General features: G+C 38.1%; 3 protein-coding genes across 3 annotated transcripts in view; 1 reads left to right on the top strand and 2 right to left on the bottom strand.

The window, feature by feature from the left end:
* rtkna (rhotekin a) overlaps nt 1–7,967 on the bottom strand; it is an 11,048-nt gene extending 3,081 nt beyond the window's left edge. The window contains exon 1 of the mRNA XM_055161920.1: nt 7,625–7,967. Within this exon, the coding sequence (XP_055017895.1) occupies nt 7,625–7,735 (111 nt within the window). The 5' untranslated portion in view covers nt 7,736–7,967. The remainder of the gene's footprint in view (nt 1–7,624) is intronic.
* Nucleotides 7,968–11,519: 3,552 nt separating this feature from the next.
* Nucleotides 11,520–13,637, bottom strand: smn1 (survival of motor neuron 1, telomeric). Its single transcript, XM_055162053.1, has 8 exons — nt 13,501–13,637; nt 12,990–13,061; nt 12,787–12,915; nt 12,483–12,679; nt 12,235–12,397; nt 12,024–12,098; nt 11,828–11,935; nt 11,520–11,743 (listed from the first exon to the last, which is right to left on the bottom strand). Exons 1-8 carry the CDS (start codon nt 13,546–13,548, stop codon nt 11,687–11,689), a joined length of 849 nt encoding a protein of 282 aa, XP_055018028.1. The 5' UTR covers nt 13,549–13,637; the 3' UTR covers nt 11,520–11,686.
* Nucleotides 13,638–13,659: 22 nt separating this feature from the next.
* On the top strand, nt 13,660–14,654 carry hspb11 (heat shock protein, alpha-crystallin-related, b11). Its single transcript, XM_020935567.2, has 5 exons — nt 13,660–13,849; nt 13,979–14,085; nt 14,237–14,305; nt 14,390–14,433; nt 14,533–14,654. Exons 1-5 carry the CDS (start codon nt 13,758–13,760, stop codon nt 14,623–14,625), a joined length of 405 nt encoding a protein of 134 aa, XP_020791226.1. The 5' UTR covers nt 13,660–13,757; the 3' UTR covers nt 14,626–14,654.
* The last annotated feature ends 256 nt before the right edge of the window (nt 14,655–14,910 follow it).

Raw genomic sequence — 14,910 nt, 5'->3', positions numbered from 1 at the left:
GAAATTTTGATGCTTCAGATATCGCCTTCCAAGATATTGGTTCAGTCAATATAACAACAATTTATAGACCAAAATGTGATAAAGTGATTTACTGGGCAATGTTACCTAACATTACATATAATATTCATACCATATTTTTACAAAAGCTGTTCAGTGGTTACTTTAAATCATAAATTGTTACAAAACACACTAGGATCATTGTTTACGATACGCTGTTTGTGTTTAGAAATAAATATGTTCTCAGTCTCTGTTCTGGTATCATTTGATGCTTAAAATCAAAGTGTTGATATTGGTACTGAAACAGAAAAAGCTGGATCGGTGAATCTCTAAAAACATCCAAGTCAAAATGAAGGCAGTGACATATAGAACCCCAAAGCATAATTACTCCGATAGCACAAATGAGAGCAGTACAACATAATGTGACAATGAGAGTGTGTGCTACAGAGCTGGTTAGCAAACAAATTACACACTGGCACCCTGGCAGAGGTTAGTACACTGTGCAAAAATGCCAGATGCACATAATAAAGCCATCTGCACCCATAAAGTCAGAGGCCTGCCTGGCATCAGCAAACGCAGGGCTACATTAGGGGTACTCCAGCTCCGTAACCCCAAACACAAATGGGACAAGTGGCATAAAAGGTCCAGAGAAGGGCAGATTAAATTACTATCTGGAGATGATGGTGACATGATTCCCTGGAGTTATTCAAGCCTTACTGCAAACAATTGACCTCATCGTAGCAGGAGCAGGCATGTACAGAGAGCACACCCAGGCATTGCTACACATGAGGAATTCTTTACCTGCTCGTGTCAACACTCATTCTTTGTACAAAAAAGTGTTAAGAGTCCATGTTCAGGGCACACAAGAAAACAGAACTCAAGTCCAAATGAGAAGTCTCAATGGGAGAAAATGATGCCAAATCCCCCCAGTGAAGTCTGATACTGTAAAACTTAGCGGAGCAATGCATATCTTACACCAAACATATAATAGTGTTGCTCAAACATACATTTAGTGTGGCTCCAGCCCAGGTTACAACATAGAAAACAAAGCAACAAGTGTAACTATAGTCTACATTTGGGCAGTAGGTCTACAACTAAAACAAAACATATAGCTCAGTCTCATCCAGAGACTGCAAAGAAATTGAATGGTTGGAAATTTTCAGACAACTCAGATACGCACACTACAACCATTAACCCATTTTGTTCTAACAGAAGAAGAAAAGTAACATTTCAAGAGTAATGAACAAATCTGGACCACAAATATGTTCTGAGTCAGAATAGTAAGTTTAAAATGGGCGTGCCTCTGGGGAGCCCACTTCATTCACATGGAGACAAAGTATATCATGTTTCTCAGACCCTGTGATAGGTCGGGGGCCTGACAAGCGTCGTTCACTGTAAAAGACACCACACACCGGAATGTCTTTGTGTAAGTAAATGTTTAACATGGCAGCTATCTGGGGTCCAACTTCTACAGTGGAAACCTGTGGCAAATACAAACTAAAGTGTTAATGATTAGAGTTCAGGCCTCTAGTGTAATGTGATATAAACCGTGATATTGTAAGTATTGAAGAAGTACTTCTTTCAGTGAGTGTCCACAAATACAGACAAAGAAGGACTTTGATAATATTAACATGATCAAAAATCTGGGTGAGCACGAAGCAAGGCCAAATACTAAAATGCTCTAGTTTTTCTAATACCAGGAGAGCTGTTCCTCAAATAAGCTGAAAGTGGCCCACATAGTAGACTCTCTAGAGAAAAAGAGGCACTGTGGTGAGTGCAGTAGCATTGAACCCCAGAGAGAATAAAGGCACCCATATGGGAAAAAAAAGGAAAAAAAAAAAAGAATTTACCACTGTCTTTGTAGTAAATCTTTATATAAGGTTAATATGTGTCATGTGTGGTTTACTCCTGAAAGTTTCCCCTTTTACGTTTTTCTCATACAACTATATTATGAAAAACTAGTAAAGATAAAGTGAACATTTTGCATGACATTTACAGGTAATGTGCATGATAAACTACATTTTCTTTGTATGTTCCATGTAATGTTTGTATTCTTTAATTATATGTTGCAGTTAAAAAAACAAAAAACAAAATCTGAGTCAAAAGGGAGATTTGAACCCAGGTCACCCACGTAAAAGTCCAGTGACTCACCTGTTAATCTACCCAGTTATTACAGGTGATGACAACTACAGCCCGACCGATATGGATTTTGCTGTGGCCGATATGAAACCGATATAATGGGGGTTGGAGCTGCCGATAGCCGATATGATCGCCAATATATTTAGTGATGTAAAAATTCACTGTAAATGTTGAATTGTTTAAAAAACTTTGGTTTCGTTCCGGTGGATTTTAAATTGGGTTTATTTAGGCAACATTTATTGTTATTCTGCCTCTTTACGTCATATTTACAGACAGTAGGTTGGCTTAATGGTATTTTTGCATCACATTCTAGACACTAGTGATGGGTATTCCAGTTCTTTTTAGAGAACCGGCTCTTTTGGCTTGGCTCACTAAAGCTGCTGGTTCTTTTGACTCCCAAGCGGCTCTTCAGATTGTTTTGTTGCAAGCAGGACTAAAGCACGTCTAAAGCAGGACTGAATCAGGACTGAGCCAGGTCTAAGCCAGGACTGAAAAAGGACTAAACCAGGACTAAAACAGATCTAGACCACGTGTAAAACAGGACTAAACCAAAACTGAACCAGGACTGAGTGTCGGGACTCGGTTTCCATTTCGTGCCCTAGATTAGTCCTGCTTTATTTATTTTGTGCTAAACTACAGCGAAATATGCACTTTTTTTTTTATCCCATTACATCACAAGATGGAGCATTTTGAGATTTTGAGATGTAGACAGACTAATAATTAAGTATTATTCAAATATGTGTGAATGAAATAAAACTAAATTTAATCAAAAACAGGTATATTTTTGATGAAGTAACAACATTATAAGATGTCTTAAAACTCACAAGAGTCAAAGGTCCTATAGTATGCAAAAGAGTAAATTCAAGGTTACAGGTGTCATTCAGACACCTGTAACCTTGCTATGGATCATGTCGTCCATGATCCATAGCAAAAGCTAAAAATTAAAGGTGCACAATGTAACTTTTATGAGGAATCCACCATCTGCCAAATTCTATTCAAGTTACCCAAATTTAAGTTTACTAACCCAGGTAATAACTAAACACCCGGGGCCAATGTTGCATGTCTGAATCTTCCCATCTGCAACAGTGAGACAGAACCCCATTACACTACTGTCAGCACTCCCACTCTCTGCCAAACAAGTCCACGAAAATGCTACAGCAAGTTTGAGACAACGCATGAAGTTTGCCTACTATGAGGCTCAAATAACCAGTTACTCATTGTTTTAAAGGTGTGTGAGAGAGTGACTAACAATGTGTCTAATATAAATTGCTATTCATTTAATTTTATTTCTAGAGGAAGTGTAGAACTGTGAGAACTAGACAGTGACAACATAATGACTCACTTCCGGTCCATATCTTTAGGAAGTCAAATACATCACTGTCTCCATGTTTGTACTCACACAGTTTTCTTGAATGGTGGTAATGGTTTTCAGCAAATTGCAACACAGAGATGACCTGAGAGTGGCACATAACTGAACTTTGGCCAAAAGAAGTGTATTCCATCTTGGTTTAAATAGGATGTTATAATAACCATTTAGAAATCATTAAAAATAATTAGAAAACAGACGTATAGGCGTATATAAAAATGTATGTGTAATATATGGGCTTTTGGGACAATAACATTAAGTGCATTTAGCTACTAGCATTATTATTTTATGGTTATTATACTGCTGCATCATTACAGAAGAATGACAGAAAGTTGTATTTACTTCAGTCCAAAACAAAGAAAGGCTATTTATTCACACTAAAATTATCAAGCATTTATTTTTTATTTGTAGAGGCAATGGATTAAAAAATGCATTGTATATATTAGTTAGTATTTAAATTGCATTTTTTTAAACAATGGGTGTGTTAGTATTTCAGCTTGGAAACAATAGTAATATATTCTACTGACTGTGAGATATTTAAACAGTTTTGACTTGCTCCAAGGCTGAGCTACAACAGTGCTCCACAGTGATGTATACACAGACTTTGGTAATAAAAAAAAGTTTAACATTAGTGGGTCAAAATATTTCTGGCCATACTGAGAGAGCCTTGGAGGATAAAGCTGCAGTAGTCCAGCTTTGTTAGAGTGAAAGCGAGTAAGGTAAACACTCTGGGATCTACTGTATTTCAGCTGTACCCCCTGTGTAGTGCAACATGCCAGAAAGCCCCAAAGCCAGCACCATCATAGAATCCACTATAAGCCAATACTCCACTACAGCCAAATCCCTTAACAGAGGAATATTGCAGCTCGATTTCCCAACTTGAGCGAGTCTTAGAAACATTTGGCAATTGTGTTTGGGAAATGTGGTGGTTTGTGTATCAATTCAGCCTGAGCCCTAGATCTGCTGCATTTGTACAAAGCCCTGGTTTGGGGCATTGCTGAGAAGTGATGGCCCATTGTTCTATGTGTACAGTGCTGCCTCAGAGGGGAACATTTGGCATTGCCCTAAAACATGTCTTTCTAAAGTGGGTTTATGGTCCTGAGGTGTTTCCTTTTGGCAGAAGTAGAAGTTGTCCTGGAAACATCCAAATGACCTCTGTTCTTTTGAGGATGTGGGAAGTAAACGTTTGCTTACACAAATGGGGTTAGATCATCAGAGAGCCCTGCCAGTCCACTTTAAACTGTGGCACAGACAGGCTGCTGCTGCCATGAGGCCTCTTCAGGAGCAGGGACATCTTTTGGCCATAAATCATGGAGACGAGCAGATGGTGAAAACTCACACTTCACCCACATGGGCAGTACATGCAGACATTCCAGTCGTATGAATAAACAGGTGAAACTGGTCTAAAAGGACACTGTTTGCTTAATTCTCTGGGAATCCATACCCCTAAGGCTAATGTCCTTGGTTAAAAAGGACCCTGAAAAATTTGCTGACATGACCTGAATTGATAGTGCCATTTATATATTAGGAAAATAAACTCCTGGCTCTTTGGTGTGAACCATGGCTCTCAGTGTGTGTTTGGGGCTTTAGTGGTCTGACTGGGGATCCACAGGGTGGAGAAGGGCAGCACCACTAAAAGCTGTTCAGGCTTTCACTAATGTCAGACTGTGCTGCTGCCTCTCACAGACTAAAGGGGGAGAGAGTGGGTGTATGGGTGTGCCTCACACTCTCACCACTTCCCTCATGCAGTACTGCCTCATAGTCATGGACACTGGGCTGAGGCTCATCTTCACTTCACTTTTCTATACGTCATAGAAAAGTGAAGTCAAGGGCATTTCCTCTCCGTAATAATAAACCAGGCCCTCCTTGCATTTGGGAGGCCTCAGCTGAAACAGCAGATCTAACGGGGCCAAAACAAAGGCATGGACATTAATGCAAAGTCACAATATACAGACCACAATATGAAATTTGAATAAAGTAAAAAACAATATCCCCATGACGATGAAATATTAACAAAACAATAAAATACAATCCACAAAAATTATGAGATTTTATTGCGTTTAGTAAAGGTTAAAGTAAAGGTTGGAGATGGTCACTCCTGATATAAAAGGACATATCTCTTGCACTGTACTCGAGTACTACAGGATATTCACTGATAATAAGATGTCAACATGTTAGCTGAGAGAATTTTTGCAGTACATATTTAGATAACACATTTGAGTGATTTGGTCTTTTGGCACAGGTTTAACTGGGACTTTCACACAGGGGCATTCATTGAAATGCAGTGGACTAGTCCCACTGAAGTATAAACAGGCTGCCAACACCAAAACAGAGGAAGGTTCAACTCTCTCAAAGAGGATCATTAGCATTAACCACAGGCTCATGACAAAAATAAAGTGTGTGTATGTAACAGATTACACAGTGATACCAATGATACAACTGATAAGCATCTTCTTCAGTCTTAAGCAAGAGATCCTGGTTTAGGGTTTGTGGGTTAATAGACTTGAGCATACACTCTCATACTGACAAATTAAAGAGGTGGGCTAAGATGTTTAGTAGTCTGCTCCTGTGACATGAATTCCAAACAGCTTATAAGGCGACTTAGTGGATGCTCAGGCACAGCAGCAGCACACAGGCAGATTCAACAGGAGCATCAGTCTAGCCTTCCACCTATAGCATCAGTAATACCCACAAACGTATCCATGTTCTCAATGGTTACGTATCGAAGTTTCTATTTTCTTTTCAACAATCGTATTAAAATATAGGTGACTATAAGTTTGTTTCAAAGAATACAAGCATGCATAAAGTGACCCACAACACCTTCACAAACCCGAACAAACAAGATCCACAAATTATGTTTTGAAAGAGGTTGTTAAACTTGACAAAACTTGACAGTAAATGTAAATGCCTTCCTCTAAAAATACATTTTCTAATTACAGCACTAAAACATGGAACAGTTTTGATTTGCACTGAGACAAAAAACTAAAAGATGTAAAGAGTGTAAAGTGCTGAGAGTAAGAAGTTGTGAGGTTGTCTATGGTTCAGCCAAAAGACGATGGCTAATGTGAAGCAGATGGTGACACGAGGAGAGCAAAAGACTGAGAAAACATTCAATGTTCATTTCTACTCCAAACAGCAGCACAGATCAGCAAAGGACTGCAGCTTTGACCCAGTTACTTTGATCATTTTCAGAGCTCCCCCGACTGCTCCCTGGAGGCTCACTGTCCACAAGTGCACACTGCACAGTCCAATAAAACAGAGCCAAACTGAGACACATATTACAAGAAATCAGGAGATGAGGCAAGCTTTAAAACTATGAAATGATTCTATCAATTCATGTGTACATGAGCTGAAGAAATCCATATAATTTTGAGCTTGGATGTTAAATAAATTAATATTAAATAGAAAATAATGTAAGAGTAAGTTGTTTCAAATTATTAGATCACATTTAAAAACAGCAGGCCTAAAACTTTTAAGACTCTTCGGCATACATGGGACATGTCTATTATCCTACTGACCCATCTGCAGTAAAATCCTTTAGCTGATGTATTGATGCTGTTAACTGCTTTGACAAAAGTAGATAATGTGACCAACATACACAGTCAGCAGGTAGCCTCAATGCCCACGCCAAAGGACCGTCCATCCCCCTGAGAAAATGAGCCTGAGGACTTAACAGATGACCAGCAATAGCCATGTCCAAGTGACAAAACTTTATATTGAAACTAACAATAAACACGTTGTAGGTATAAATAAAAAATACACATAGCCTAGACTACTATATTAGAGCACAAGCTATTAAAGTTATTATTTGGCCCCACATGAAGTATTGGTTGTGTATTAAATTCGAGTTAAGAAGGCCTAGTTCGAAAAAGTAATCATAAATAGCTTTTAATATGAGAAGGTGCGCTCAGACGCACAAGTCTCTTCAGAATTTTTAATTAGAGCATCCCTCAAAACAAGCCCCGTGCGCCCAAATATGAGTTTGAAATAGTTCCAAAGAAATGGTTCCCAAATTAGATTGCAGCGGAGTAGACGATCACCAAAGAATCTGTCCCCCGTGGAGATGTGTTGACTTGTGTGAGGCGATAAGAAGCGGCGGACAATCAGAGAGGCTCTCCTTACCTGTGATGTGTCCAGGAAAACGCTCTTTCTGAACTTTCCTCGTCGTATCTCCATTTCAAGAGCCGAGCCGCGGGCAACGGTGGCTCTTGCTGTTTGATTTCGGCAAAACATCACGCTCGCTGCCAACTTCGAGGATAGTCTTGTTTTGAAGTGGGAACGCTGAATTTCAACAGAAGAGCGCGTTGGAAAGAAAAAATGAGCCAACCGCTGATCTAAAGTGGTAGGACAAAACACTAGAAAAGTCAAGGGATGAGGACTCCTTATAAAGGTCAAACACTCTTTTCTGATGAATCCATACCGACTGTACTCTCGAGCAACGCGTACTCACAGCTGACTTTACACTTTTGGGAACACTGCCCCTTGTGTGTCCACGCGTGGGTGACACAACGACATCTCATGTGGTGTCCCGCGTGCATCAGGAGACCCCTACTGGCGAGGCGCGGTTATACATCATCTCAACAGCAAAACAGTAACTACCAACCTCAAGGAACTTCTAGAGGTAATACAGTCTCAGATGAATCTGGGTAGACTTGTGAGTGCTTTAATCTGCATAAAGGACACACAGTCCACAAGTTGTTCTCATACTCCGAAGCTATATGGACAGGCCTCATGTGAAAGTCGAAAACCTCCAGAACTGAGCTGCAAAGGTAGTTTTCAGATCAGACAGTCTTTTAAGGTTTAAAACAACTGGATTTCAACAGTGAATCTTTGCAGTGAGAGTGACTCACGTGAGGCTCACTCAGCTCTCTGATTGGATAATCATGCTGAGAACAAAACACCGCATTATAACATAAATAAATAAATTCATCATGCTTGAGGTTTTTGCAATTAAGAATAAATAAGCATTATAAATAATACCAGTAAAAGCCATATTTCATTTGAACACATTTCTCTTGTATCTGAGGACACGGTAAGGTCATTTTCATGGAATGAAATAATATACATAGGCCTACGCTTCATTTCTTTTGTTAACCTTTCTACTAATCCTATATAAAACCCACAGACCCAAATCAAATTATTTTCTGTGTCACTTGAGACCTGTTATCCATGAAAACATAACAAAGAGACACATGCAGTGTTTCTTCAGTGTGGAAATGTTACAGAAAATGAATGTGTATTCAGACTACTTTTCTAATCTCATAGCTCTGAAACCATTTAGCCCACGATCTGTACATCTACTAATGGACAGGGAGCTTCTCCAAGGAGATTTACGATAAATCTCCAGCAGTTAAAGGTCATCTTCAGGTAAGTACAGATAAGCCACATTTATCAAATACATATTGAAGTGAAATTACTGGGAGAGTGCTCATTTCTGTTATGAGTCTGAGGAATCTCCTAAATGGCACCAGGCACTCACAGCCTGCTGAGCTGGAATCCCAGACAGGCAGACAGGAATCAAAGATCTTTCTCACAGAGATGAGGTCACCTCCAGGCCAGCTCAAGGTATGCTGGGAAGATGAAACAATACAACTGGTGGACACTGTTGACTTTAGGAATTCACATATTAGGCCATTAGGCTAACACAGCCATATCCACTTTACAATGATATGCATTACACTGTATAATATTATGATGGTTTCACCTCTGCTGTATGAATTTTTCATGTATTTATATATATATTTACAATAAAAATAATAAAATAAATATTAATAAATGGACATTACAATGTGGTAGTAGTCATTGCAGTACTTTTACTTCAGGTTTTAAGTCAATGAAGATAATAAATAATTAATAAGACAATATACTATAGTTAAACTACTGCATAAAGTTGGTTGGACATTTACATGACCTAAATAATTTCTTCTTATGGATCATGTATTCATCAAAACCAAATGTTGTTATTGTTTGTCTGTCTATGTACGTAACAAGCATTAATCTGAATAATGCTGTAGTTCAGAAACAGACAGGAAAAAGGCTAGGGCAAGTGAAGCACTAATCTCCCCTAAAGTCTCCCGTTTAAAAGTGTTTGTTGATGTTGTAGGCTTGAATAAATAGCTGAAGGCATTATAACTCAAGCGGCAATGTAATCTTGAGTTCTGGTGCCTTTTCCAATCTAGTGTGTGTGTGTGTGTGTGTGTGTGTGTGTGTGTGAGTGTGTGTGTGCGTGTGTGTGGGTGTGTGGGTGTGTGCGTGTGTGTGTGTTTTTAGAGGGGGGACTTATGTGAAATGCAAATTATGTTTACATACCTCATGCTGCTCTTGGTCATAGGGGGCAGACAGTCACAGGGAGGAGTGGTGCTAGGTCGGGCCCCCTTTTAACTTCCTGTGGGTTTGGGTGATGCACACTGAACCCTGTGGGCAGCTTAGAAGTTTTAGGGGAGAGAGGCGGTGGGCTTATGAACATGCAAGCTTGAGCGTGGCAGATTTGAAAAGCCCATCTGGGAGGGAAAGATAGGTCTGTGCTATCAGCCCTTGTTTGTACTGCGTTCTATTTGTAAATCCTATAAACTAAATTTCCCTGTTATCATGCTCTCCCTTTTCTCTCTGCGGCACATATACAAGCACAAAATACAGCAGAAGACAAAAGAGGCAAGAGGAGTAAAATGCAGTCCATACAGAACATAACAGAAAACTATAAAACCAAGATCATTTTGAGTAGTTGAATGAATGCTATGGAAAGCTATGGGGGATAGTCACATGACATTAGACATGGTAGAAAATCAGACATACCCCTAACCATTTTTCTTTTCATTCACAATTGTTTCTTTATGAAGTAGCCACCATCTTAACACTAGATAAGTGGGAGTAAAATCACAAGAGCTATACAGAAAATATGGGAAGTGTTTAGAGAGAATGAACACTGTTACAGACTCAGCAGAATGACTGTGGCCATTTCCTCTACAATTACATGTGGTTTTCTATGCTATATTTATACTAAAATTTGCAACCGGTCCCCCACTATATTGCTTTTTTATTATCAAACCTCAAACATTCCCCCACTATTCAAGAATTCTAAGTAAAGATTACAATTTATACCATGCAAAAAAATCACTACTGCACAAAGCTATGTACAGCTATTTTTGATCTCCTTATATTTAGCACTGTGATTGTGTAAATGGCATCCCTTCAGGTGCAAAGGACGAACCAGTTTAAAATTTTATTGTAAATGTGACAGTGTGTGATGCTGCAACAACTAGCAGACTGAAATACGCTCTTATCCGAGATGAGTAGAAAAACATGATGGATGTCCTCCTATACAGGGTGGTAGATGAGGAAACACCTCAGGGGAGAGGAACAGCTTAAATGGAGGCATAGTGTGGATTGTTGCTCTGAATAAACTATGTGGTGATAACTGGAGGGACTATAGCCCAAATAAGAGTAGAAATAAAAATGATGTTAGCAAGCCTAGAGCCAACCAGATACTATACGGATGTGGTTTAGCAGGAATTTTGTACAGGTATGCACGCTTGAAAATTCTTCATGACATCCCCCCAGTAGTATACTAGTCTGACTTCTGCTGGACAACACCAGCCATTGCAGCCATGTCTGTCTCATGTCAAAATGCTTATTTCAGTTCTGTCTATTGGGGCTGAAATGAATTAAAGATTGATTCAAAGTAGGGCTGCATTACTTATCCAGTTAATTAATCATTTGATAATACTGAAGTGAACCCCTTATTTTATGATTATACATATTTTTAACACTGATAACACTAAAAAGATTAATGCAAGGATTAAGTTAGGTGGAGTTTTGAGAGTGACCGGACATCCTTTTAACTTAGACTGTTTATTAATACTTCTCTCTCTCTATATATAGTAGTTTTTGTGTACTAATTTTGAGAGCTTTTTTCACACCCATTACGTGCCCCCTTTAAGTCGATTATTTGATTCACAAAAGTTTGGTCTATTGAGAATTTAGAGCTCTAATTAAAAAAAAAAAAAAAAAGGAAACACTATAGGCTTAGTGCGTTTTTATTAAGCTATTTACAAAGAATACAAAACTGTTTCTTCTTCAACAGTACTTAGTTCCTTATTACACCCAATTTACATGTACTCTATAAAAAAATTAACAGAAAGGCTCAGGCACAAAATTGATGCCACTGGTAAAAATTACTTTTTTATTTTATTTGTGATTCTGTTTTGTCCAGTTGGCAGCCTCTTTCCGTGCTTGTTTCAATCCCTAAATGAAAAACAGACATTTCAAAATCACAAAACAATGGATGATTTTATAATGAGATCTTTTTCTTTCTTTCAGCCGACATACCAAGTAGTACCCAGTGTGGTAGCCACTCATATACCAAGAGATGAGGACACTGCCCAAAGCCTCATCATCAACCATGTCAGGGCTCATTGGTGGAGGAGGTGGGATCATCTGAAAGAATGAAAAGTCCAATAATAACACATTATATACTACACGTTCCTTCAAATACACAAGCTACGGTAAGACATGACAGTCTTACTGGTGGGCCAAAAGCCATCATAGGAGGCCAGGGAGGAGAAGCATGTCCATGTCCACTTGATCGCCTATTTCCTGTCTGCAAGATAAAAGCTTTTTAATCTAATGGTGGAGAGATGCATATATTAAAAGAAAGATGCATAAATTAAAAACAAGTAGAAAGATGAAACACAAAATACAACTACACAAGCAGTCTATAATTTTACACAATTAACCTGTTTGAAAGTTGGCATTGGAGGTGGCCCGGGGGGAAATTCAGGAAAACCATGAAGACCATCTTTGTGCGTCTTGGACTTGTGTTTACTTTGTGACTGCAGTTTTGGTACATTTGGGGTTGCTGACCGATCACTTTCCTCTGTTGATGATTCAACCTCATTTCTAAATACAAAACAAATATTATGTACATCTTTTCACCTTCACATGTAATTTGATCAGTGACCAATATATTTACATTTATATTTACATTACCTTAGAATTTACTACTTCATCCCCCTCTGAAATATCGGAAACCAGGTCTTCAAGATTTTGTTCTTCTTCATTGCCATATTCTGTATATGTCACAATACAAGTGCCCCTTTTCTCATCTATGGAGGAGATGGAGGCTGCATACAATTGCCCATCTTCTGACCAGTAAGCACAGCATGAATCTCCAACCTGCCACTATGATGGTACAAAATAGTAATTTAATAAGAGAGCAAAACATTTCTATTGCTCAAATTAAGGGCACTTGGGGTCAAAATTTTGAGTATGTTTTCTTATTTACAAACCAATTTATCTGGTGGTGCATTGGTTCTTTTTCTACTTTGTTTCTTTTTATTATTCTTTCTTTTCTTTCCTGGGTGGTTCTTCTTGGAGGGTTGTGTTTCCTCTTCTCCCTTTTCTCCCTTTAGAGCAGTCTGATAGAAATGTAAATGTTATTGTAAATGTGTTGACATTGCACAAATGTGCGTTTGTACAGGGAATTGCTTACCTTAAATGATGCAACAGCCTTGTCATAAGCCTTTATCAATGCTGTATCATCCCAAATGTCCGAATCGTCACTCTAAAAGAGTAATATATGTTAACAAACAATAGCTACAATCGTAGTGACCCTTGTCTAATGTCAACAGTTCAACGGGTTGTAGGGTTAATCCGTATTTATAATATTTAACATTACAGGCTATATATTTATTAGCGCATTATTTTTGTTGCATGAAATGTATTAAAGATAGTATTCATGCGCAAAGACATGCATGTATCCTCTGCCCTTACAGCTTCACAAGTGGAGCTTCTTTGTTTTACAACCAAATACATAAAACACATTACATATGCATAATGTGAAACATGTGCCTTTTGGATCATTTCAAATCAAACTTTCATAGATTCTTGCTACTGAGCGTCTCATTTGGGTATTATTAGCATGATAGCAATATGGCCGTCTGAAAAGACATATTTTTATAAATTGTTGAAAAGATGGCACTAAATGGCGCTGTATTACTTACTTGTCCTGCTCCACGAGTAAACAACACATCTTTACATCCATTTGCCATTTTTAAGCTGCCATCTACAGCTAACAACAACAGCTACACAGGCGAAAAATGTGCGTCTGAAAAATGACGTCGGCAAGGCGTCGGTGACGTATTTATTTTGCGACGCTTTGGTTGACTAGGCAACCAGATAGCTTGTGCTCTCCTCAGTATCACAGAAAACATTATCCATCCAGATCTCTATATTTTTCCGGCTGATTTATTTTTTAAACATGATTGACCCAATCCTCAGCTCTTTGGGAGCAAAGCTTGTCGTCGCTTCATCCCACGACGAGAATTATCCACCAGAAAACATTATTGATGGGTGAGTACTGGACACTTTACTACCCGCGATGAGAACATGACAACAAGATTAACCAGCCGACTAGCTAGTTGTCTTCGTAACGAATATTTACCAAGCATAATATTGGCGTATGCGTTTTTTCCACTGTAGAAACACTAAAACGTTTTGGATGACCACAGGGATGTTTCCACAAGAGTTTATTATTCGTTTTGCTAATTCTACCCATCTCAATGCTGTGACAGTGGACAGCTACAATGGTGAGAAACCTTACAAGAAATTAATACAACAGCTTTTTGTGGCAGTTGTGAAGGCACTAGAAGCCTGTTTTGCCAGTGTTTATTTTTATATTAGTATATTATATTTATTATTGTTATATATTATATTCTTATAGTTTCCACCTCTTTCTAGTGAGGAATATTAAGATTGAAGTAAATGCCTCAGAAACTGCCAAAAACTTCGAGCTTGTCATAGAAAAGGGTAAATTATTTCTGTTCATTTAATTATACCACAAGATATGTAGGGTTGTTGTAATAATGCACAACGTTTTACCTCTCTTTGCAGAATTTCCTCCTACACAGGGTCATCTTCAGTCAAACGTTATCTCAGTGAGTCAAATTTTAATGTCTCATAAATAATGCACTTTGTTGTATTGTTTTCAATTTATGTATGTATTTTAAATATACCTTTTCCCATGTTGTTTTCAGCTAAATGGAACTAATGCAACACATCTACGGTTTATAATCAAATCAGGTTATGATCACTTTGTTTCTGTGCATAAAATCAGTGTTCAAACTTAATTATGTTTAATAAATACAGTGTATTTTTATTTTGTAAGATTTATTTATTACATTTATAGTGAACAGCTGTTTTCAAGGGAAAATATAATAACCACGTAATCATTATTTTCATCATTTCACTACCTTTCAGTTTGTAGGAAGGGATAGGTTTGGTCTATATTTTAGTATATCTTCCTGATCAGCTAATTATGAATTAGTATGCATTTAAAAAAAATAAAATAAAAAATTAATTCCAATAATATGACACTCTTTCACAGTCATAATCTTGGCAAGGCTTTAAAATGA

This window comes from Boleophthalmus pectinirostris, unplaced genomic scaffold, assembly GCF_026225935.1.
Source record: "Boleophthalmus pectinirostris isolate CB_2022bp ecotype Guang Dong unplaced genomic scaffold, ASM2622593v1 HiC_scaffold_4, whole genome shotgun sequence".
Lineage (NCBI taxonomy): Eukaryota > Metazoa > Chordata > Actinopteri > Gobiiformes > Gobiidae > Boleophthalmus > Boleophthalmus pectinirostris.
The sequence above is the reverse complement of the archived record's forward strand: the minus strand, read 5'-3'. Positions and strand labels throughout refer to the sequence as shown.